The sequence below is a fragment of the Dreissena polymorpha genome, chromosome 13 (assembly GCF_020536995.1).
Source record: "Dreissena polymorpha isolate Duluth1 chromosome 13, UMN_Dpol_1.0, whole genome shotgun sequence".
Classification (NCBI taxonomy): Eukaryota; Metazoa; Mollusca; class Bivalvia; order Myida; family Dreissenidae; genus Dreissena; species Dreissena polymorpha.
The window spans coordinates 37,358,372-37,385,807 of NC_068367.1; the positions used below are offsets into that span (position 1 = coordinate 37,358,372).

At 36.5% G+C, this 27,436-nt stretch overlaps 1 protein-coding gene across 1 annotated transcript; it reads left to right on the forward strand.

Moving 5' to 3' along the window:
- The first annotated feature begins 2,324 nt into the window (after positions 1 to 2,324).
- LOC127856160 (INO80 complex subunit C-like) lies at positions 2,325 to 27,436 on the forward strand. The gene is made up of 5 exons (XM_052392191.1): positions 2,325 to 2,417; positions 20,295 to 20,414; positions 23,240 to 23,348; positions 24,687 to 24,754; positions 25,662 to 27,436. The coding sequence occupies exons 1-5, from the start codon at positions 2,325 to 2,327 to the stop codon at positions 25,788 to 25,790; spliced, it is 519 nt and encodes a 172-aa protein (XP_052248151.1). The 3' UTR covers positions 25,791 to 27,436.

Here is a 27,436-nt window from a genome sequence, read left to right on the forward strand (position 1 = left end):
GCTTACTTCAGTTAGAGGTCAATTCTTTACGTAAAAGCAATCACAAGGCCCCGGCTTCAGAGGAATTGCGGAGCGTTCTTACATAATTAAAGTCGTAGTCGCATGGTATTTGCGTTTAGCGTCCTATTTGGTCACGTGGTTCTTTTTCGCGGGTGTTTTGGCATTCATGATATGAGGCTATTAATAGATGCGCCTGTCGATAAACAAAGGAAAGTTTACGGGCGATAACAACGCAATAGGTTACGCTCTCACATACAACTCAATGACGTAGTACAGGTCGTAATTTGAGAGATTTGGGAAAAAGTTGACGCTTATTTATATTCTCAATTTATAAAACGTTGAACATAAGTTCAACAATAACTTCAGCGATACGATAGACTAAAAAAATCATAATCGCTTAACCCGAATATAACAAATAATTTATAATAATAATACGAATGACCTGTTTCATAACCTCGTTGAAGCTACTACATCGGGTATTTCTGGAAAGCGTTCTTGGTTCTCAACACATAGCGGCGATCTTTTGTATTTACGGGTGCTAGCAACGCAATAGTAGAAGCTTAGTAGAAGGGTTAGCTTGTTTATATTCACAGTTCTCAATACATTGACAGTTGGATATGAGTTCATCAATTACTCAGGCATAATACTATAGGCAACCTCGAAAATGCTTTATAATCGCTAAAACCGAAAACAACTAAATATATTATATTAAATATATTTATAACAATACATGTCTTTTAAAAATGTAGTCGGCGTATACGCCGACTTTGAAATAAAGTTAGCAATTTACTTTTCTAAATAATTGAATACAATTAAACAAAAGTTAAACTATTGTGTTGTGTTTTTCACTTGTAAGCTGCATATTCACCGCATGAAATGTGTGTTAGCATTGTCAAACCACACATTAGTGTGAGTAAATAAAAAATATACTACGGGAGAGCACTTCATATGTGTCCTCATATGCCTTGTTATGAGTATCTTTCTTCATTATCGAAATATATCGTATGTTTATATTTGATTTAAACGCAGTTTTCTTTCGTCACATATAAATCACACGTCAATAGCGCCGTCATGCGAAAATGGGTCTTATGCGTTTCGGCAAGCGTTTGTTAAGCTCGACATGTGTTCTTGCGCAGTCAGGCCATAGGCGACGCTGTTCGCTTTAAAATCACTCAATATGTTATGTTCTCCTTACCAGAAGGAGGGATAGCTGAGTGGGCTATTTATATGATGGGCGCATATGGAATAAGACCCATTTTCGCATGACGAGGGTCATTACAAATCTCATTGCGAATTGAAAATCCCACATTTAAAAACAATGCTTTTTGATACAAAATTGAATTCAAAATAGCAAACTTGTTAATAATGGCAGCCTATCGACGCATTAAGGAATGATTTCCAGACGTGCTGACCAAGTACGGCAAACATTGTGGTATGATAATTAAACGATTTTCTCTTATCGTGACACTATACTATTTCGCTAATGATTGTTTTCTCATCTTGGAGGCGAAATTGAAATTCTGCGAGATGGATTGTAACGCGTAATTGTAACAGGGCCACAATTTGTGTCGTTTGAGCATACAGAGAGTAGTCCGGAATTCCTTACACTGAACAGTGCTACATCCTTTGAATTGAGCACATACGCAGTGATGTAGCAAAAATTCAGAGGTTGTTTCTCGAATCAGCTTATTAAATATTCGAAAATATTCATGCGTGTCTGTTGGCGTTATGTTAAAGTCACTAAGATGAAAACTGAAACAGCTTCGCCTAAAAGCGCATTAGTGCTCTATACCTATGTTTATGTCAGCGTTGTTGACGCCGTGTGAACTGCTCGGGTAACAAGTAAAGCATAAACAGCAATGTTTATATACTTTTATTCCTCCATATACAAGATACGAAGATTATTGTATATTTTGAATTTGTATATGGTGTCAAAAATCAAAAGTTTTGTACACGGAACTTTCATTATGAATTTATATTCTTGGTGAGATAGTCATTTGATATTAGAAAAAATATTCCTTTAATATGATGGTGACTGCAAATTTTCTTTATATTAAGTTCTCATTACCATTTTCATCATACTTTCTTTGCTTTCAGAACTTCCAAAAAAGCATGCTGTTTTTATTTTGTCTTAGTTATTTCTATGAAATAATAAGGATGATAAAAAGTGCACACAAAACTCGACCCGTGCGCTATGACACACACTTTTTAAAGTTGAATGGCGTGTGTTCATTTCAAACTTGCGATTGATTTTGAAAAATGAATTGCGTGTTAAATTATGCAATAGCGAACATCTTCAGTGCCTTCAGCGCTTTGATTCAAATATGGCGACGCCCAGCAAACAGCGAAAATTTTCAAAGGGAAAACAAGGATCTAGCCCGAGTTCAACAAAAAAGAAAGTCCCCATTGTTACAAAGGTAAAATATCAAAGGCAGTGTTCGTAACTTTAAATTGATTTTTAATGCTGTTTGTTAAAATTAGGTGTTGATGGATCATATTTATTTTTCATATGATTTCGCGATCGCAACTCCGCCTTAAAATACAATGATTTTTCGCACAGGGCCAGTCAAAAAAAAATCAGTGTAAATAAGATTTTACAATTTCAACCCATCAAATAAGGTGTTCCAAAATCTGTGCGATGCGGTATTACAAACTGGCAAGTGGCGACTTTTGACGTTGATAATTATTTGTGTGTGAAAACATGTTGATTTCTTGTCTTATATTCGGAGACCGAGCAAGTTATTGATGTGGACAGTGTTCGTTGGATGTGTTTTATAAGGAGCTATAGACAATTTATTGGGGAACTGCTTATTACGTGCCTAACAGGACTCGTCCAGTGTAAACATAAGTGGTCAGGCTTCTATCTATCTCTCGGTTAATGTGCTGTGCCACTCTGGGACATTGTCACACAATTGTGAACTATGTACACTTGTGAAGGGTAGAACAATGGTTAAAATCAGGATAAAAACATTTTGCTCCATGGTTATTTGTATAGCTCCCCCATCCTAGTCTTGAAGACATCTATGGACGTGGAAGTGACCACCTGTTTTGGGAGACCATTCCAGAGGCGTATTCCAGTTGGGAAAAAGGGAAACTGGTAGGCATTGACGGTGGTAAATGGCACTATGCAGCGGTTTGCATGCAGGGTTTAACACTTAGGCACGTCCGACAGACATTGTCTTGTAAGATCGGTGGTCGGGCTAGTAAAACTGCGGGCTAGCTTGTCCGACTGGTCGTACATAAAAAAATCTATACTGATTCATATATATAACTATAACTAACTGCTGTGAAAACCTTTATTTTTAATGTGTAAAATTACTCTTGTATCCCTTATTTACATCAAAACAAAACTAGTATATTTAAATAACGCGGAGCATTCACATGATTCATCGGTATTTTTAGACGCAAAGGAGAGCTTCCTGCAGATATTGCTGGTTTCCATTGGTCAAGTTGTCATGAATATTAATGATTTTCTGCAGTGTCCTAAAACTGTAGAGCATGTTTAACGACTTCTATCGAAAATCGGTATCGTCAATGTAAACATTTTTGCGTAGCAGACAAGAGAATGTTATTAAAAGAATGGCTTTGTTCAAGTTCGGATTTTCGTCCGACAAAACAGTTAATAAAAAAGAATCCAACGCTCAAACTGAAACGAAAAGTTAATATGAAGAAACACGAAAACGTCAATTTTATCCTAGATGGAAAATCGAGTCAGTTCCCATGGCTTGAATTTGATGAAGAAAGTAAAAAAAAGTTTTATTTGATTGTTTTACTCTATGCATAAAAAAAAATCTGGTGTTCACTGATTATTTACTGATAAATCCTGATTAAACAGTTACATGACACAATTGTGTTAATTTGCTATGATTATGTCATTTATGGTCTAGTACACATCAGGTTCGGGCTAGTACATTTAAGAGGAGATGGTCTTGCTCTAAAAAAAGTTAATGTCGAACCCTGACATGGCCTCTTTCAGGGGTATAGATAACAAGCGTACTTGCGTTAATACGCATTTAAAATAACCAAAAACGTAATTAAATTAAAAATAAAGCACACAAAAACGCAAATACAAATTTAATAACGTAATTCCCATAAAAAAACTTGCGTCACTTAACGCAATTCTTACGAACACCGGGCGTACATGTATGTTTAAGACTGGTTATTTTCCGTACAAAAATGTACCACATAGTTTATATGCCAGGGCTCAACATTAACCTAAAAACCAACTTGCCCGGCAGTACTTAGAAAATCTACTTGCCCTGAAGGTAAAGCCATTTGCCCAAACATGAAATATCCCATTAACTGTTAACCTCATATTTTTTAATGATCGAAGATCAAAATGATACACCACATAACTTTTTTATTTTTGCACATTTAACAAAATGATTACAGCAATTAAAGTTTAATTAAAGTCTAAATTAAATGCTTTGTTCTTTTTTGCACTTGCCAGGGCGGACAACTAGATTATAAAGTAATTTGCCCGAACCCAACTTTTACTTGCCAGGGGCAATAGGACAACCATAAATGTTGAGCCCTGTATGCTGTCCTATGAAGAAAAGAAGGCAGTCTTTCCAGCGATTATCAATCTTTGGGGTATTATTGTAATTATTCATAGACCCATCCGATTTCTACTTTCATTTTCAAGGTATTCAACTCAAAATGACTTAAAAAAAATGAGGTGCATCGCTTTGAACAGCCATAACTTCATCAATTGTGCAGCGATTTTCACGAACTCGGTCTTATTCAACGCAAAAATGAATAACTTTGATCAGAAATTCAGTAATTGTTTGTTATGTACAGGTACCTTTTTGAATTCCATTTGTATAAATAATATAGGAACCTTAGTAGATTTTTATTATGTTATATATGTCATTCCCTAAATTACCAAATTGAGTTAAAAAAACGGGGGTGAAAAACCCAATTAAGCTCAAAATTAGAAGGTGAATTTTTTTTCTAAAACTATTGAATTAAAAAAAAACCTGGCCTCTGGTGTGCACTCCTGCTGGTATAAGTACACTTCCAGGGCCAAAGCACCAACTTTGGGGAAAGGGCCACAGTATTTTTTTCGGGGAAAAAAGACACAATTTTCTGGCTTTGGGGAATGAAAAATACTGAGGTAGATTGGAAATTTAGAGAAAAATGCATGATTTTAAAGAAATTTCTATAGGGGAAGAGGGCCTTTTTGGTTAAGGGAAGAAAAAGAGGCTCCTTGCGAAGAAGGGTTTTTTGGCTTTGACTTCTGGCATTGATGTCCACTAAGTTGTTAAAGACCCTGTACATCATGACAACTTTGGCTGTTTAGCGTCTGGATTCAACTTATCAATGGTTGTCCAACCGAGCTTGTTCATCGTTGCAGTAACACTGCTGGTGTATTGGTATAGTCACCTGTGCAGAAGCGGGCATTTCTTCGTTGGTCCTGCTCCAATTTGTTGATGTTGGATCGGATTTTCGGATCCCAAACGGATGCCGCACACTCAAGCTGGGGTCTTAAAAGAGATGTGTATGCTTTTGCCTTGATGTCAGTACGACAGGTTGCCAGATTTCTACGGAGGAAGGCTGATGTTGAGTTGGCCTTTTCAGCGGTGATGTCTATGTGACTGTTAAACGTAAGCTTACTGTCTATGGTCACACCATGGATGTTGTATGAGCCATGTGTAATATTCCGCTTGTTGGTAATGCAGATCATTTTGCTCTTGTCCGGATGAAAGTTCATTAACCACTCCTGCTCCCACAATTGCAACTGGACGAGGTCATCTTGAAGTGCCTTGGTGTCATCTACCGATCTGATGGTCCTGTATACATGTAGTAGACAGTCATCGGCGAAGAGGCGTGCAGTTGATGAGACACTACCTGGGAGGTTATTTATGTAGACCAGGAACAGGAGAGGCCTCAGTACGGTACCCTGAGAGACTCCAGATGTAACTCGGGCTGGTTCAGATACCTTTCTGTCAAGTACAACTTGCTGCTGTCTGTCCGAGAGGAAGCTGTTTATCCACCCCAGAGTCTTGCCGTGTACACCATAGTGGTGTAACTTTGTTGAAAGACGTCGGTGGGGCACCTTTTCGAACGCCTTGGAAAAATCGAGAAGTATCCCGTCGATCTGTTGTTTGTTACTTAACCCTGCTGCAAGAGCCTGTACTGTGTTGATGATTCGGAGAGAAGCTTCTTTTCGTCCAAGAACTTTATCAAGTGGCTGTGAACATTGTGTTCCATGGTCTTACAGCAGATAGAGGTAATCGACACAGGACGGTAGTTGAAAGCTTTGGTCTTTGATCCTTTTTAGCTCGAGTTTTTGAAGAAAAATGATCCATCATCCGAGCTTTAGTGAAGGATGATGGGCATTATTTGAGTAAAGCCGGAGGCTTAGCATGTATCGTCGCGACGATACAAGGTGATCTGCATTTTAAACCACGCGCTGAAAATGTCACTCAGGCAGTCCATCCAACTGGAAGACTACCCGTTTTTACCATTCTTTAAAAAAGGTTTTGTTGCTAAGTAAAATAGAAATAAATGGGCCGGAAAACAGAATGGTTATTATATAATGAATCCGTACACTACAATATACAGCTCGTCCCTTCTTGCTTACACTAAATATCATTGCCAAGGGTGGGAGTATACATGCTTAGCCTCCGGCTTTACTCAAATAATGCCCATCATCCTTCACTAAAGCTTGGATGATGGATCTAAAAGTCAACATTTTAATTGACGATTTCTCTAAAGGATACAATTTAGTCAAAAACTTTCAACAACATCCACATCCCAAGTACACTGATACCTAGGTAATGCTGGACAAATATTAAAAATACCTTTCATAAATTTTGGAATGAGAAAGATCTTAAAACACCAATTGTTACCAAAAAATGGCAAATGTTTGTAACAACATAGACTTGTGGGTATTCAACACAGAATAGGATTTCTTATCCTTATGCAAATTAATAAAATAAGAAACAACTACACTTTCAGTTGTTTGAAAGGTATTGCATGCCCTTGAACTACACCATAGATACCACTTGTTCCATGCCAAGCTACATGTATACTGTTTTCTGGTTCCTGGCCTCCAGGCTGACAAGATAACGTCCGCAGCTCCTTACGAAACTCCTCCACACGCCAATGAGGTCCTGATAAGGTGACCACGACCATCTCTAATGACCTGCTGAGTGGATGAAGCATGTTGTTGTGGGGCAGAACCAATAAATTCCAGTGCCTCGGTAGCCTGACTGGCAAAGAGATAATATTAGATAGTACCAGAGGATACCAGGACTGACTTTTCCAGTCAGGACAAACCAAAATTGCTTGATCCACATCATCTGAAATAATCTTGTTTACAACTTTACTAATCAGATTGAACGGTGGAAATATAAATGGCTTTAATCCATTCCATGACATAGAGAAAGCATCACAGCAAAAAGCTCCAGGCTCTGGAAACCATGAAACAAAGGTATCCAATTGTTTATTCAGTCTAGAAGCAAACAGATCTATATCAGGCTGAAAATAATGTTTACAGATTCTAGCAAAAATATCAGCCTTCAGCATCCACTCTGTTGAATCTGAAAAATCTTGAATAATAATCTGCTTGAATATTTGTTTTACCCGGAATATGGATGGCAGAAATAAATATATCACTTTGTAAACACCACTGCCATATCTGACTCGCTGAACAATCCATAGACAAGGAATTCATTCCACCCATTTCTGAGATATAAGATGCAGACGACACATTATCTGTTTGAATTTGTATATGAATATCCTTGTGTTCATTAAATAAGGATTGTAAAGAATAAAAAATAGCCAATAATTCCAAATAATTAATAGAATTTTCCCTTTCACTTACGGTTTACCTTCCATTTGCATGACTACCATTTTCATTAACGTAACAACCCCATCCATCTAAAGATGCATCGGTAGCTAAATGAAAAGAAATATCTGTTTGTCGAATTCTCATACCATTCTTTTAAACAGCATTTTCAACCCACCATCTTAATTCATGCTTTCTATCTGTACTCAACTCCAAAACATTATCAAAACAATTATTAAGTCCCAGCCCTTTCAACTTGTCTCTTTCCATATTTCTATAGTGTAAAGGTGCTTCCAACACATCAAAGAACGCATTTACAATGCGACCAATGAAAGATGCCACTTTACGAACTGTAACATGTGTTTGCTGCAGTAAAGATTCAGAATCGTTAATAATTCTCTGAATTTTCTCATCTGTTAAAAACACCATGAATAAACACAAGTCAATAACAAACCCAAAGAATACAATTCTCTGAGCTGGAGCAAGCAGAGACTTTTTGAAGTTAATAGTAAATCAAAGAGACTTAAGAGCAGTTAATATATCATTGGAATTATTTAAATAAACCTCTTTTTCCTGATGCATATTTATGGAATCATCTTTGTAATACGAACACCTGATTCCTCTAAATCTAAACCATGCGTAAATAGGACGCAATATCTTTGTAAACAACTTAGGTGCTGGGAATAAGCCGAATGGCAAGCACACAAATTGGTACTGTTCGCCGTTAAACCTAAACTTCAGAAATTTCTGATCATCCTCATGAATGGGAACAGAAAAATATGCATCCTGCAAATCAATACTTGTGAAAAAGTCATTTCTTTGAATAATATCCAAAACGGTCTTAAATGTTTCTTGCTTAAAATGCTCATATATAATAAACTGATTAAGATATCTCAAGTTTATCACTGGCCTAAATTTCCCATTTGCTTTTGGCACAATAAAGATAGAAATAAACTGATTTTCCTCATCATCAGAAGGTACTATAGCCCCTTAATTAATCAATGTGTTTACTTCATCTCTAACTATTTGAAATTGATCTTCACTGAACGGAATTTCCTTAGAAATAATTCTGAACTGGTTGCATAAGAAACTCAATTTTATAACCAGAAATGGCTTGCAATATCCAAGTATCTTGAGTGTACTGTTTCCATATATGAGCATTATCTTTCAATCTACCCACAGTCACTGTACTCACCATTAGTTTTTTGACTGGTGTTCCATTGTTACTGTTGCACTGGGTGCAGACAACCTGCCTCGTCGAGCAGCGCCACCAAAGGGTCTACACATGTAGCTGCAGGTCTAAATGAACCCCTTTGAGGATAAGGGGCATACCTCATCGGCTGACCAAAATCATAACCAGCAGAATAACCACCATGGTTAAAACCCCTACCACGGGAACCGTTGAAGGGCCTTGGGACATAACCTCTGCCTCTCTGTGAGTGTCTCAAATCCTTTCCTAATGAGACGCCATTATCACAATTTTTTATTTCTTTCCCAATATCGTCCCCAAACAACATTGACGACAAAGGCGTGTTGAAATTACACAAATTTAAATATCTTTTATTAATGTTTGGCCTGATCTTCGCCTGAGCGATAAAGTGTACTGGACCTGACCCATAGTAGTCATTATGTCTGAGATGAGGGTTCTAGCCTCTGAATTACTAGAAATTTGGGGTTTAAGCAACTCAGCCAACTTTATCATTGGTACAATGCCAACTGCTGCAAGATTTTGAATGTCCACCATTCCTCTATCCTGTGACCTTGCACGCTTGTCAAGAACCTTCCATATCTCATTATTTACCAAGGAAGCACCAAGGTATGTACAATTCTCAGGAATTCTATATTTCCCAATAAAAGCATCCGTGTCACATTGTACAGTACATGCTGTATCAACCAAATTAGCTAGTGATTGAGAAACAGCAGAACCTTTCTCTGGAGCTTTCAGTTTTGGTAAATCCCAAATTTTATCACTGGGAGTATTATCACTCTTCCCATCAAACAACACAGCAGAAAAATCTGCGCCAACAGCTTGATTGTTATTAACAGCTTGATTGTTATTATAATCTGGACACAGTCCTTCATCATATTCAGAGTCACTGCAATCAACTTGCACATGCACATTTGGTAAAGAATTCAAACTGTCCCCATACTGGGCTATTTCATCATTTTCTGTGACTTCGTCAACAGTATTCAGGCCTTAAACCTTTCTCAAATTAGAAATTTCCTCTTGGGATAATGTAGAAAAATCTACGGTGTTACTGTGAGTATTCGTTTTCGAACTTTTCTTAGAGCAAGACTTACTGTTATCAATAGTTTTATTTTGTTTCTTTTTTAAATGTTTGTTTTTGTCAGTACCCTTCGTACTGACCACTTCCTTTTTTGGAATCACCACCGACTTAACAGTCAGTTTAGACACTGACTTAGTGGTTTGTAACCCACATTCATCCGAATAAAAACCCGAAAACTCGTCAACTTCGGACGAATTACAAATAGAAAGTTCGTCACTCATAGTTAATATTGAAGACAAATAGGGATAAAATATAGTGCTAGGACAGCGTCCTTAGCAAGGCAGTAGAAAATAAAATTACAAATCGTAACAGTTAATATGGAAATACACAACATTTCACAAATACCTTCCAAAACGACCACCTTGCACCACGCTAAAACGAAGGATGGTAAAAACGGGTTGTCTTCCGGTTGGATAGACTGCTCACGTGACGTTTTCAGCGCGTGGTTTAAAATGCGGATCACCTTGTTTCGTCGCGACGATATGCTCAGTATACATGTGAAAGCCGTAGGCTTTACGGAAAGTAATGAGAGCTATACTACTCGCCCCGGCGTCGGCGTTGCCGTTGTTTAAAGTTTTTTATAAAGTCAAATAACTTTAAAACTACATTGTATCAAAGATAATTAACTTAAACTTGGACTACTACTTTATGGCAACATGACAATTGTGTATGTCAAGTTGCATAACTCTGTCAGCATTATTTTTAGAGTAATGCCCCTTTTTAACCAGGTTTTCTGAAGGAAAAAACTGGTTATTAGATTGGCGAATGTTGGCGGGCGGGCTGGTGGGTGGGCGAAACAAGCTTGTCGGGACCATGACTTTGTCGTTCATTGTGAGATTTTAAAATCATTTGGCACATTTGTTCACCATCATAAGAGGTGTGTCGCACGAAAGAATTTTGTCGATATCTCCAAGGTTAAGGTCACACTTTGAGTTCAAAGGTCAAAAATGGCCATAAATGAGCTTGTCCAAGCCATAACTATGTCATTCATTGTGAGATTTTAAAATTATTTGGCACATTTGTTCATCATCATTAGACGATGTGTCGCTCGAAAGAATTACGTCAATATCTCCATGGTCAAGGTCACACTTTGAGTTCAAAGGTCAAAAATCGCCATAAATGAGCTTGTCTGGGCCATAACTATGTCATTCATTGTGAGATTTAAAAATCATTTGGCATATTTGTTCACCATCATCAGGGACGGTGTGTCGCACGAAAGAATTACGTCAATATCTTCAAGGTCAAGCTCGCCACGACTAAAAATAGATTTATTTTGAAACAAAGGGGTTAATTATTAACAATCAGTTCAGTTTGAGTTGTCTTCCTTTATCAGACTTTTTTTCACTTTGAAAACCTGGTTTTGTGACAATTTTGTCCCTTGTTATACTTAGAAAATTGAAAATTTGGTTAAGTTTTGTGTTTAGGTCTATTTTATTCCTAAAGTATCAAAGCTATTGCTTTCATACTTGCAACACTTACTAACTATCATAAGGGGACTGTGCAGGCAAAGTTATGTAACTCTGACTGGCATTTTGACAGAATTATGGCCCCTTTTATACTTAGAAAATTTGGTTAAGTTTTGTGTTTTGGTTCATTTTAGTCCAAAAGTATCATAGCTATTGCTTTCAGATTTGGAACACTCGTTAACTATCATAAGGGTACTGTACAGGACAAGTTGCATAACTCTGGTTGGCATTTTGACAGAATTATGGCCCTTTTTTGACTAAATACATGTAACTTTGAATATTTTGTAAAATTTTGTGTTTAGATGCACTTTACTTCTGAAGTATCAAGGGTATTGCTTTCAAACTTCAAATACTTTCTTACTATTATGAGGGCACTGTACCTGGCAAGGTGAATTTGACCTTGATCTTTGAATGACCTTGAACCTCAAGGTCAAATAAGTAAATTTTGCTTAAATTGCCATAACTTCTTTATTTAGGATCAGATTTGATTCATACTTTGACAAAACAATACTTACCCACTGGACTCCACCCAAACCATCCCCCACGCCCCCCCCCTCCCCCCCCCCCAGAATCGCCCCCCCTCCCACACCCCCCCTCACACACTTAAATATATTTTTTTTAACACGGTAAACAACACAAATATTGTTTTACTGGATGTCGGTCTATCTGTCGGTAAACCATTTCGTTACCGATCAATAACTCGTCAACGGATTTACTGTTTGGCTTGAAACTTCACATGTGCATTGGCCTTGGATAGTAGATGACCCTTATTGATATTGGAGTCACTAGGTCAAAGGTTAAGGTCACTATCACACTAAGTGTGAAAATCGTAAACGATCAATAACTCTTCCATGAATAGACCGATTGGCTTGATACTTCACAAGTGCATTGGCTTTGGACAGAAGATGACCCCTATTGAAATTGGGGCCACTAGGTCAAAGGTCAAGGTCACTATCACACTTGGTGTGAACAAAGTTTCTGATGAATAACTTGTCAACGATTTGACCGATTGGCTTGATACTTCACATGTGCATTTGCCTTAGACAGTAGATGACCCCTATAGAAATTGGGGTTACTAGGTCAAAGGTCAAGGTCACTATCACACTAAGTGTGAAAATCGTTTCCGATCAATAAATCGTCAACCAATTGACAGATTGGCTTGATACTTCACATGTGTATTGGCCTTGGAAAGTAGATGACCCCTTCAAGTTCAAGGTCACTGTCACAATAAGTGAGAAAATTGTTTCCGATCAATAACTCATTAACGAATTGACCGATTGGTTTGATACTTCACATGCAAATTGGCCTTGGACAGTAGATGACCCCTATTGAAATTGGAGTCACTAGGTCTGGAGGGGCATATGTCTCCGATCTCAGAACACTTGTTATTTTATTTTTGAAAGACCGTCCAACGATCCCACCCAAGCTATTGCTATCAAACTTGAAATATAATCTTATTAGTTTGTTTTTTGTCTTTACATATGTTCAATAGATTGTGGAAAATATACCTGAACTCAGAATCGTCTATTATGTACCACTTCTTTAAAACATAAGCGCGATCAATATGTTTCAATTATGGTCCTTTTCCAGTTAGAATATGACTATATTACCTTGACCTTATTGAATATGATTAATTTCCCAATGATAGCTTACGTTATACTGTCAAGCACTTGAAAAGTCGAGCGCGCTGTCTTCTGACAGCTCTTGTATGGAAAGTGGAGTGACATTGGCATATTTCCAATCAGTAGGGACTTGGCACTGGTCATAAGACGCTTGAAAGATGAGGGTTAGTGCTGGGGCTATGACCGATGACATTTCCTTCAGAAATCTAGATGATATCTGGTCTGGTGCTTATGCTTTGTGTGGGTTGATGGCTTCTAGTAGTTTCCTCACACCTTTGACCTGGATCATCAGTGGAGGTGCCTCCACTGGGATATCCTTTCCGAGGTCTGGAAGGTTCTCGCAGTCTTCCTTCGTGAACACTGAGGAGAATTCATCGTAAAGCTTCTTGTTGTTGCCTCCAGGTTCACTTATCATGTCTCTAACATAATCATTTCTGGCATTTCTACAAGCTTTCTGGTTTTCTTTCTGGATCTGTCTGTAAACATTCCAATCTGTGTGATCTTTAGATTTTCTGGCTCGATAAGCCCGCTTATTTCTTCGAGCTAGTTTTCTAATATTTCTGTTGCACCATGGTTGGTTGAATCTTGAAGATGTAAGTTTAGATGGTACATGCAATTAAGGCTTAGCTAAATCGACCAAATTTTGGACAATTTCTCGTGTTTGAGGCCTTGTGGACGATTTAATACTGCGTCGAATGGAATGACACAGGTACCAACTTTTAGAGATAATTTATTTTGCTGTAAATCTGTGCAGAGTTTTTGGTGATAAACATATGAATTGTGTAGCAGTGCCTTGGAATTCATGTCCGGTAGTTGGATTGCGTTGGTGCCCTTTTTCGTACATATACTGATTTTTTTTGTTTTTTTGTTTACTGGCCCCTGTGATTTTTCGCAATTTCATGATGTAATAACCACATTTCACAGACCCCAAACATTCAAAATCGGTAATATTAATTCATTTTGTTACACATTTTAAATACAAGTGTTTCTGGATAAAATATGTGCTGAACATGTTGAAGCCCCAGACCCAGTCCATTTAAAATTATAAAGTGTATTTGAAAAGAACATTAGTTGAATTGAAAGTAGATGACATTAGTTTGGGCAAAAGCTATTTGATTTACAAGAAATGTAATTATGTTAAGGTCACACTACACTAAATCATTGTGTATCCCTCTGTGGTTAAAAGTACCAGGTCTCGGGTCTTCAGGGCCTATTTTTATAGAAAATCACTAATTAGCCGTATTATATGTTATTGATTGCATTACTTGAAGTGGGAAAATATATTATTAATATAATGTATGTGTTTTAAACGAATTTTCAAGCAAAACATGATTTTTATGCTTCCCAAAATAAAATTTTGGCGGAGCATATGGTTGCCAGTTTGTCCTTCCTTCCTTCCTTACTTCTTTCCGTCACACTTTTGTTACCGTTTCTCATAGCGCCTTCAATACTTTACCGATCTCTTTCATATTTGGCTGTAGGTACCTTGCATGGACCTCTACCTTTTGATGAGGTTTGAGGTCACTGGGTTCAAGGTCAAGGTCATCGATGCTAATAATAGATTTTCCGTCACGCTTTTGTTACAGTTTCTCATAGGGCCTTCACTACTTTAACGATCTCTTTCATATTTGGCATGTAGGTACCTTGCATGGACCTCTACCTTGTGATGAGGTTTGAGGTCACTGGGTTCAAGGTCAAGGTCACCAAGGCTTATAATAGATTTTTTTAGGTGATTATTAACACATAGATTGACAAAGCGCATCATCAAGGAGCATCCATCATTTCGAACGATACTTGTTGAGGTAAAAAGTTATTAAATGGTACAGAAACCCGACTATTGCTTCTCAGTGCACAACTTATCTTGTTTTAAGAAACCCTTAACACATTTTACACATCCCTTATGTGTATTGCATGCAAACAATTATAGTCTAAATGAGCTGTTAATCTCGTCGTACATGTATATGATTTGCAAGCAACTTTAGCACTTCTTGCCTACAGAAATCAAGTACAGAAAACGCAAGCCAAAATCTCAAGAATCTCACTAATCCGCAGCGTCTTCATGGCAATGCCTACTCAAATAGGTGACTACGCTACGTGTCAAAATCGATCAATTAACAGGGGTCCTCTTATCATATCAATTGTCCCAAGTTCCCAGTCAAATCGAAAAGGCGACATTGTTTAAGGTGGTTGTTAATTGGCTTCAATACTTGTATACTGATTATATGGCAGTTTGTTGACGTAGCTATGAATGAGCGACAACACTCGTAAGCAGTCTGACCCCTGCGAAACGTTTAGAACTGTTCTATAAAATTTCTAGAATTGTACTGGAACAAATGACTAGAAGTGTTCTGGAATCATCCTTAAAATGGTCTACAATGATTTAGAACAGTTGTTGAACGTTAAATGAGAATAATTTGTAGAACATATAGTTCTAAAACAGTTCTGAATGTTTGTTCTAGAACAATTCTTGAACCATTGTTCTAAAACTATTCCAGAATTGTTCTTGTATAAATTTCCAGAACTGTTTAAGAACAATTGTTCTAGAAATTATTCTCATTTAACGTTCATCAACTGTTCCTAAAAAATTATAGTAGATTTTCAGTATGATTACAGAACAGTTCCAGTCGATGTGTTCCAGTACAATTCTAGAAATGTTTTAGAACAGTTCCAAAGGTTTGCTTCTAGTAAGTCTGGAACAAATGTTCTAGAACAGTTCTAGGACATTGTTCCTCTCAGAACTTGTAACTGAGAACTATTCATCAGGAATAACCTGACTTCCTTGCCTAACTGATCGATCATTGATCTGAACTTCCATGATTAAATAAAGTTTATATAAGAAAATATATAAACTTTATTTAACTACAACAATATACTTCAAATAGTTACACAATTAGAAAATAAGTATACTATTGTTCACACCAACATTATATATAAACAATAAGTATAATTAATATAAGAAAGAACGTTTTAAAGGGAGGTAATATCACACTGTTACACATATTTATTTTAAATATGTAGAAAAATTGTAGAACAATTGTAGGCCTTGGTTCTAGACCTGTTCTATATGTGCTCTTATTCCCCATTAGAACTTATGTAGAACTTACTAATTTGAAATTGAAGTCAAATTATCATTGTCTGAATTAGTTTATTTTAAATATGTAGATCTAGAACATTTGTAGAACAATTGTATACCTTGGTTCTAGACCTGTTATATATGTGTAATTATTCCCTATTAGAACCTTTGTAGAACTTACTGGTTCTTAAAGAGTTCTTAATGTGTTATTTTGTCCTTGAAATGTTCTAAAAATGTTCTTGTATATTATTGGGACAGTTTCAGAACTAAGCCTAATTGCTGCCTTGTTCCACAAATGTTCTTGAATTGTTCTAGAAAACTGTTCTGGAACAATTCCTGAACATAGTTCTAGAACGTGAATATGGAACGTTCTAGAACTGTTCTTGATGTTATAGAACAGGTCCAGAACCGTTCCAATTTCTAGAACAAATTTTCGCAGGGGCATACCTGTACCTGCAGTAAGATCATGCAGACGACGAATGACGTAAATTTCATACGCGTTGTGATTTTATTGCAGTTTGTTGAAATAATTACGCACAACTGTAAATGTTTCGTTCGATTTTCAAATGAGCATTATTCAATTTGTAATCCAAATACGCTTCTGAATTTTAATGCTTACGCGACATTAACAAATACTAGCGTCAAATAAACAATGCTTTATCCTTTGTCTCAATAAAAAGCGCGCGAAAATTATGCAGACATGTTGAACGTCGCATGGAAAGTGTGGGTGTATATTGTGTTGAATAAAAACATGAACATCACGTCAGGCGATTTACGTGTGTTCAGTAGGAAAAAACGCCATGATCGGACGTTATTTCATCACATCTTTAAATGGTAACAAATGCGCTACGAAGTTTTTATGCTGCCGTGGATACGCCCACGCGTTTCATGCAGATGACGTGACATGTACACAAAAGCAATTTGTTGCTCTTTTCTAACACGAAAAACACGTGGCTTATATCTAGTAACAGAAGTAGTAATGTTTAATTTGAGGTTAATAGATTAAGTGTATTTCGGATAGGCTTTCGAACTTAGCAATTAACAATATGAAAAAAATGCATACCCAAAATGCATATATGTCAATATATATCGCTTTATGTATACATGTCCCGGAAAATCGGCAAAAGTCCCGGAAAATTGAGCTCAATGTCCCGGAATTGGTCTGAAAATTAATGGCATGTATGTAAGAGTACATGTATTCATTTGATATTTATGCATTAATAAATTTTTTATTCACAGCAAGATTTTCATATATATAAAAAAACTCATAGAAAAAATATCAAAAAAACGTTTTGTTTCTTCATACAGCAATTTTTTTCCTTCTTTGTAAAGTACCTGAAAAAAGCACTTTCCCAATTGCGAAAAAGTACATATTTCCCAATTTCTGTCCACCAAATTCAAATTTAAGGTTTGAAACAGAATTATTATTTTTTTTATAAATAAAATGCAACATATACTATATTATAGTTAGTTTGGCTTATAATGCAGTTCTATGGCTTAAACCTATTAAGTAAATATAATATTGATGACTTGACAACACTTAGTTATCAATTTGAAAGTATTTGTGAGCAAAAAATCAAATACGCAAATTTACCAATCTGAAGATTTCACAATCCAAATTTTCCCAAATTCGGGCAATTTTTTCCCAATACGGCTGGTTCAAGTACTTTCCCAATTGGGCAGCAAAAATTGCTGGTTCATATTAGTGCTGCAATAATATACCGGTATATCGGTATACATGTATATCGCAATACGCAATACGCATATTGTATTGCGATACGATTTTCATCATATTGGTATGAAAATTCTACAAAAATTCATTTACATTTTGTCCAGAAAAGTCATCTGAAATAATGATATCAATTTAAACCAAAACAAATCGGGGTTTAGTTAAATAAATTGTTACGTAAAAATAGCATTCTTAAAAGTCTATTTTACGGAGTATCGTTGTTACATGGGAGTCAGCAAGAATAGTTGAACTGTAAACTGAGCAATAAATATGCTTTACCAGTTTGAATAAAATTATGACTTGGTAATGTTGTACTTGCAGCATATTTATAATCAATTAATGTTAATGTCCCAGAGATTTATTGTATACACTATACTATTCAGTACACAATGAATTGCACAGCATGTTTAATGGGAATATCCAATGGACAAAATGACAATACTAATATTTCATAACAAAATGTTTTGTAAAGCCAGAAAAAGAGTTAATAGTGTTTATACAGCATTTTGTAAAAAAGGCTAGAATTGCCAATAGAATATAATTAGAACCTAAGACATACAATACAAAAGTTATGTTCATGTAGTTAAGTTGGATTTGGTGATTAGCTGTCGAGTTATAATTCTGGTACAAGTAAACAATATACTGCAATATATTGCAATACAGGTTTTTGAACTGACAATATATTGCAATACCGTTTTTGGCGTATTGTTGCAGCACTAGTTCATATTCTCTCATTTTTGTCATATCTGCTGATATCAGTCGTGTACAGTATTAAGTCATTCCCAAATGGTGCTGTGATTCTTTTGTGGTTTTGGGAATAGGACCAGCTGTCCCAAATTATCAATTATGTAGAGTAGGCAACTGCCTATTGTCCCGGAACTGTTTGGAGCCTATAGTGAGATTACAGAATATATGTAATAAGTTATATGTAATACGTAAATATACAGACTACAGTGATGGTTTTCATAAATACTTAATCCTATCATGATGTGAATATGTTGTTTTTGCATTTAGGGTATTATAAAGACATTTCGTAACTATAAAAGAACATTTTATATTTTGCCGGCCTTGGCACTGCAGGTTGGTTCATTAAAACAAGTGAAATGGACTGGGCACTGGCATCCTAGTAGGCACTAAATAAGGGGCCTGGGGGTGGGCCCCAAAAATTGCACTGCCTATTAGCCTCACCGGTGCTTAGTCTGGCACTGGGGACTAGTACACTTGAAATTAAAATTTCATGTTAAGTCATCACATTGTGAAAAATAGAGCTGTTAAAGCATGGATACAGAATGAGCACTAGTCAAGGCGTACACAATCTAAAGTCAATTGCCCAGGTGGCTAATGAAGTTGGAACAGGATTTTACCAATGCTTATAATTAACCTGGGCCAGGTTTCACCTAACAATTCTTAGCCTTAAGTTTAAGAATAAAAAAAAATGTAAATAACAAATTTATAAATTGCTTTAATTTTGACTTGGTATTAACCACCTCTATCAACAACATTCTTCATGTAAAACATTTGTTAATGATATATTCAACAGTGGAAGCCTGTATATATTCAAATGCAAGACGTAATTTTGGTTCTAAGTCTACATGTATTCTTTATTCTAAAGTCTAAGAATTGGTTGGTTAATACAGGCTCTTATAATTCTGCAGGCCTTTCCACAGACAATCTATCAGGCACAGTGACTGGAAAGAAAAAACTGAAAAACTTGCAATTCTACTTTATAAAAAACTCACTGCTTGTTGGCTTTCTTTTATTATCTTTATATTTATTCTGTTTACTTCCTCAATGTCACATACACTACAGATCCATTACACATCGCAATTAGCTGACTTTGTTGCTTCATACTAGGTTAACTTAGCCAAACACTTTGCCTTAATTGGGTTTTATTATCTTTTATTTATACTGTACATATTCAGTTATTGATATCCTACTGTCTTGTGTGACAACTTGGCAAAATGATCAGTTACACATGTAGTTGATGTTTGCCTGTACCCATAGAAGTAAAAATGTTGACCTATTCTGAATCTCTAGAGTCATACACAGGTAACTGTTCAATTGTTTGTACAGAAAGTATATTATGATTAACAAATTATTTATTTTACAATAACAACCATTTTTTAAATTGGTCTGTATAAAGTCTATTAAAAACAATTTATGAAGTAATTTTAATTTTCTTTTGCAGAGTGCATAAAGGAAAATGTATAACAACATGTTCAATAATTCTTTTACAAGGAAAAATTGCTCTGACTAGTTCCAATATGAGTTCTAAATTTAAGCTGAAAACTTATTGGTTAATTGTATTTATTATATTTCAGAGTGAAGGAACTGTCATCAACATTGACCAGGACTCTATATCCAGCATTTATGATGAGGAGTCCAGGGACAGCCCTACGGCTACACAGAAAACACAAGTCTTCAAGCAGCCAAACTTTGTGGTAAGTCCAGGGAAAGCTCTACGGCTGCACAGAAAACACAAGTCTTCAAACAGCCAAACTTTGTGGTAAGTCCAGGGACAGACCTACCACTACACAGAAAACACAAGTCTTCAAACAGCCAAACTTTGTGGTAAGTCCAGGGACAGCTCTACGGCTACTCAGAAAACACAAGTTTTCAAGCAGCCAAACTTTGTGGTAAGTCCAGGGACAGCCCTACCGCTACACAGAAAACACAGGTCTTGAAGCAGCCAAACTTTGTGGTAAGTCCAGGGACAGTCCTACCGCTACACAGAAAACACAAGTCTTCAAGCAGCCAAACTTTGTGGTAAGTCCAGGGACAGCCCTACCACTACACAGAAAACACACAAGTCTTCAAACAGCCAAACTTTGTGGTAAGTCCAGGGACAGCCCTACGGCTACACAGAAAACACAAGTCTTCAAACAGCCAAACTTTGTGGTAAGTCCAGGGACAGCCCTACCACTACACAGAAAACACACAAGTCTTCAAACAGCCAATCTTTGTGGTAAGTCCAGGGACAGCCCTACCACTACACAGAAAACACACAAGTCTTCAAACAGCCAAACTTTGTGGTAAGTCCAGGGACAGCCCTACGGCTACACAGAAAACACAAGTCTTCAAGCAGCCAAACTTTGTGGTAAGTCCAGGGACAGCCCTACCGCTACACAGAAAACACAGGTCTTGAAGCAGCCAAACTTTGTGGTAAGTCCAGGGACAGTCCTACCGCTACACAGAAAACACAGGTCTTCAAGCAGCCAAACTTTGTGGTAAGTCCAGGGACAGCCCTACCACTACACAGAAAACACACAAGTCTTCAAACAGCCAAACTTTGTGGTAAGTCCAGGGACAGTCCTACGGCTACACAGAAAACACAAGTCTTCAAGCAGCCAAACTTTGTGGTAAGTCCAGGGACAGCCATACCGCTACACAGAAAACACAGGTCTTGAAGCAGCCAAACTTTGTGGTAAGTCCAGGGACAGTCCTACCGCTACACAGAAAACACAAGTCTTCAAGCAGCCAAACTTTGTGGTAAGTACAGGGACAGCCCTACCGCTACACAGAAAACACAAGCCTTCAAACAGCAAAACTTTGTGGTAAGTCCAGGGACAGCCCCACCGCTACACAGAAAACACAGGTCTTCAAGCAGCCAAACTTTGTGGTACATGTAATATGCTTTATGGATATATGATCAAATCCATCCTTCTGGTAATTTTAAGCTCGGCTGTTTTCAGAGAAAACCCGAGGTATTGTCAAAGCCAGCTCGTCGTGTCGTCCACGTCGTGCTAAAACCTTTACATTTTGTCAAGGTTTTGAACATTGGCTCTAAAATCATTGTGCTTCAACCTACAACTTTGAAACTTCGTATGTAGCTGCACCTTGATTAGTTCTACATGCCACACCCATTTTTGGGTCACTAGGTCAAAGGTCAAGGTCACTGTGACCTCTAAAAAAAATAAAAAATCTGACAAGCTTTCATTTATTCAAAACTGCACCCGCAGCCAAGCGTGGCACCCGTTATACGGTGCTCTTGTTATGCCCCCCGATCAAATGATTGGGGGTATATCGTTTTCGGCCTGTCTGTCATTAATTGTATGTGTGTGTCACTGTGTGTGTGTGTCCCAAAACTTTAACCAAAACTTGAACATTGGTCATAACTTTTGCAATATTGAAGATAGAAAATTAATATTTGGCATGCATGTGTATCTCGTGGAGCTGCACATTTTGAGTGGTGAAAGGTCAAGGTCATCCTTCAAGGTAAAAGGTCATATATATGGCTTCAAAGCGGCTCATTAGGGGGCTTGTGTTTCTGACAAACACATCTCTTGTTAATATTTGACAACACTGGTTGAACACTTGCTCTTATTATGTATTGGTATTTGATTGCATTTAATACACGTTTAGTTGTATTTTTGATATGGTACAACAGTTTGTATAATCTCTTAAAAATAATAATAAAATAATTACGCACAAAATTGCAGACACAATGTATGTGTTTGTCATGTGTTTCACCTTTGGCGGGCGGCGTCCACAGCAGTGTCTGCTCTCTAATTCAAATAGTTTTCATCCGATCTTCACCAAATTTGGTCAGAAGTTGTGTCTAGACAATATCTAGGTCAAGTTCGAATATGGGTCAAGCCGGGTCAAAAACTAGGTCACGGGGTCACTTAATGCATTTCAAAGATTAAGCATGGTGTCTGCTCTCTAATTGAAGTAGTTTTCACCCGTTCTTCACCAAATTTGGTCAGAAGTTGTGTCTAGATGATATGTAGGTCAAGATCAAATATGGGTCATGCCGTGTCAAATACTAGATCACGAGGTCACTTAGTGCATTTCAAGCATTTAGCATGGTGTCCGCTCTCTAATTGAAGTAGTTTTCATCCTATCTTCACCTAATATGGTCAGAAGTTGTGTCTAGATGATATTTAGGTCTAGTTCCAATATGGGTCATGCCGGGTCAAAAACGAGGTCACATGGTCACATAGTGCATTTCAAGCATTTAGCATGGTGTCCGCTCTCTAATTGAAGTAGTTTTCATCTTATCTGCACCAAATTTAGTCAGATGTTACATCTAAATGATATCTAGGTCAAGTTCAAATATGGGTCTTGCCAGGTAAATAACTAGGTCTTGAGGTCACTTAGTGTATTTCAAGCATTGAGCATGGTGTCTAAAACCTTCGAACGGGCGTATCTTGTTACAGTTTGGCACTCTTGTTGCACTTAAGTTACAGTACCAAGCAGTACTGGAGCAGTATAGGTACTTTTCTTACTTGGGCAGAAACAAGGCTTCATTGTTGTTGTTTTTCAGCACTCCAGCATTGGCACATCGGCAAATAAGAAGGCTCGTGCCTGGAAGAACCTGAAACAGATTATAACTGCAGAGCGGGCTTTACCCTGGGGCCCGGATGATACAACTTGTGAGTGCTCGTTTGTTTAATAACTTTTTATTGAAAGTTTCAGTATAAGCGTGATTTTTCAGGTTTTCTCAAATATGACTGCTTTTTGTCGAATCTTTTATTATAAGCCTGGTATTTCATGCTGGTTTGATTGCTTTTAAGCGAAAGATTTTAGTATAAAATGGTATGTCTGGGTATTCATGCATGCTTACTTTGTAATATTATTACTAGAAAGAAAGTAAATGTTACGAACTGTCCTGTATACAATTGAGAGAAAAATAAAGATTTGAGAATTTACCAGTAGCTTATGTTCATCTATGATTTAAGTTTAAAAAAAGGATGTTGACAAATTACTGTTAATACTTTAATGCTCCCAAAAGGGGGTAGTTGAAGCTGCCACTCTGTCACTCCGAATGCTAATTTTGATGGACCGGACATTGTCTGTGTTTCAAACTTTCCTTAATTTCTTTCTTGTTGTTGTTTTTTCCTTCCACTTTCCGTCTGTAACAGGAAATCTCAGGCACGAGATCCAAATTGATATGCAGCATTCCTATTGGGTACACATGCACATCTGTCTCAATTTTTTGTTCATCAATTGATTTTTCAGGAAGGTTTGCCTTGATATGAAGCATCCCTATAGGGTGGACATGCCCAATCTTTGTCAGGTCATTCTGGTCCGATAATTTTCAGAGAGTTATTGCCCTTAGAGTTTAAATATGTCATTTTGAAATAGATTTTTTCGATCTCATGGATAAACAAGCTCAATTTGATGAAAGTTTTTTTGAAATGTGTTTTTATGTTTGGGAGGACATGCACATATTTTCAGCTTGTTTTGATCCATTTATTTTTCAGGGAGTTATTGCCCTTTGAATAATAATTCCTTTCAATTTGGGTATCTGAATCTAAATTTTATGATGCTTCATATTTGGCATCCCTTTTTGGTGGTCCTGCGTACATTTTTAGGTTGTCCCACACCATGGGTATTTTCAAGTTCTTTAAAAAGTGACATTATTTCAGAATTTTACATTTCTTTGTCAGATAACATGAACTTCTGATTAAAATTTGATGAAATTTCATATGCAGTATGCATACTGGGTGGACTTGTGCACATGTTCATGTTCTTTCCCTGCAGTATGTTTTCTGGAATTTATTGCCCCTTGAATAATAATTTGTTTCTACACAATTTACCCATACATTTAGGGACCATTGAGTAGCATCTACATGTATTCATTTAAGTGCATATGAAATTTGACTTTCAGAATCAAAAACATTTTAGTATAATTATAAAATATAACGGACTGTTCTGTGTAATAATATCATTAAGGATTTGTCAATGACCCGTTTTGTATTGTATTGCAGATGGAATGATTGATGCACCACCATCATTTAAACCGGCAGTGAAATATTCTGATATATCTGGATTAGCAGTGAGTATTGTTAAGCAATTGTTGAATATTTCGTAATAGTTATAATGGTTTAGTTTTGGCAGAAGAAGTTTTCAAACTAAGATTTTTTATAATGAGTGATAAATACAATTTGTGAAACTAAATGATGGTTTGTTGCCAAAGTTTCGTTAGTAAACTGTTATTGAATAAGGACCCTTGAAAATGATATGATAATCACGGATACATGTACATGCTGTAGATAGGCATACTGACTGATGGAAGGAATATTAGTTTAAACCTATTTATTTTAGCACAAATGCATTTAAAGTACTAACTACTTATTTGAAACGCTTTCAAGTCTGTTTCCTCGGACTAGAATCAGTACTTGGTGTCTTTGGGGGATATCAAAAGAACGCTCCCACAGTGGGAACGAACCTGTGACCTCCAAGTCTCTAGGCGGACACCATATCCATTTCACCACAGCGACCTTGAAGAAAATTAATACTAAATACATTGTTGTTTGCCGACCAATTTCTCAACCAATGAAATTTATTTATGTGTAGGTCATACAATTCTAAATAATATTTCAGGCTTTGATTAAAGTCAAATTAGAATTAAGTATTACAAAGATTTCAAATGATAGCGCATGGTGAAAATAAATATGGCACGGTATGTTAAAACGGGGCTTAATGCATGTCCACACTGAGGCTAATCAGGGACAGCACTTTTTGGCAGCAATGGATTTGTGTTTAGAAGAGACTTTCTAGAAACAAAAAATTCATAAAAGCGGTATGTTTTGTCCCTGATTAGCCTGTGTGATCTGCACATGCTAATCTGCGACTTCATTATACGCACATGATATAAGCACCGTTTTTGCACAATGCGACACATATATACTTAAAAATAAACTTCATGCTATCAACCATGCTAAATCTTGCTTTACTTATAGGCTGCTTACACAGATCCTCAAACAAAACTCCGCTACGCCAACACAGATGAGTTTTCTCGGATCAGGATGATGCCTGGCGACCTCATCACGGGATGTCTTGCGTTAAGGAAAGCAAACTCTGTGGTTTGAAGTAGTGTTTGAGTAATTAGCACTATGTGGTAAAATGAAGAAAACACTGTGGTTTGAAGTGGTGTTTGAGTAATTAGCACTATGTGGTAAAATGAAGAAAACACTGTGGTTTGAAGAAGTGTCTGAGTAATTAGCACTATGTGGTAAAATGAAGAAAACACTGTGGTTTGAAGTAGTGTTTGAGTAATTAGCACTATGTGGTAAAATGAAGAAAACACTGTGGTTTGAAGAAGTGTCTGAGTAATTAGAACTACATGGTTAAATGAAGAAAACACTGTGGTTTGAACAACTGTCCAATTCCTAAGTACTACATGGTTAAATGAAGAAAAGCAAACACTGTGGTTTGAAGTAGTAACTGAGTAATTAGCAGTATGTGGTAAAATGAAGAAAACACTGGTTTGAATTAGTAACCGAGTACTTAGTACTTAATGGTAATATGAAGAAAAGCAAACACTGTGGTTTGAAGAAGAATCGTAGTCCTCAGTACAAAATGGTAAAAAAAGAAAGTTATAGGCCAGCTTCAAAGTTCTTGGTATTACTTTAGTAGCAGATTTGTTGTTACGAAGAAGTGATCTCACAGATGTACTGATTGTGCAGGGATTCAAAGTTCTCGGAATTGACTTTGACAGTGGACTTTTTCCTACAAGCAAGTGATCTCAAAGACTTATGGCCTATGCATGGCCTGTGAGGGATTTCAGAAGATTTTGGAAATTAGGAGTCTTGTGGTGATCCTTAATTTGAAAATGTGAAGGGTCAAGGGAAATATTCCATGGTCAGAATGATGAAATAACACAATTCTTTACTGAATTAATACTTTATGCTTTATATATTTTAATTATATTAAGGTTAATATGTTAATAACTTTACAAGTGTTTAAAGATATATTACTTTCCAGTGATTTGAAGAATTAGGATCTTAGAAAGCAAGTGCATTCAAATGATGAATGACGGCTTATTTTCTCAAGTCAACAATTGAAAAATTGCAATTTGTCGGTATTAAAAAGCAAGATTTGACATATTCTGCCAAAGTTAACAATGGATACAAATTTCCTTTTTTGAATGAGCAAAAATATTTGGCTACACTTTCTTCATTATAAATCCCATAAAAAGCAAGTTATGAATAATTCTTCCAAACAGACGAAAATTTGGCTTAAAACTAATTTGAGTTTTGGGAATTCATGCGCATTGGGAAGGTCATACAAATGTATTTGGTTGAAAACAAGCAAAAAATAATTGGGTTTAGGAAGTTAACGAAGTGCTAGTTGGTTAAACACCAGTTGTTGTGGTAAGATCTTTTACCATGAGCATTAGAGATACAGTTAGTAAATGTAAGGGAAACAATCTAACATGAGTTGAACAGTAAACGAAAATGGAATTAATATCCACAAGTTATATTATGTTACTTGTTGTACCAAAACTAGTTTAGGTAAGAAACTTAATTCTTGAAAAAAAATCTTATGTATTAGATCACAACAAGGTTCTTATTCATACTGAGTTGTATAAAACTATGTAATTTGATCCAAAAAATAGGAGTTTGTACACATTTAAAAATCATGTTTTTGCATCGTTGATTAATGTAAAACATTGTTATATATGTCTGTATTTGCTTGTCAAACTTTCATGAGAAAATAAAACACACAAAATTGA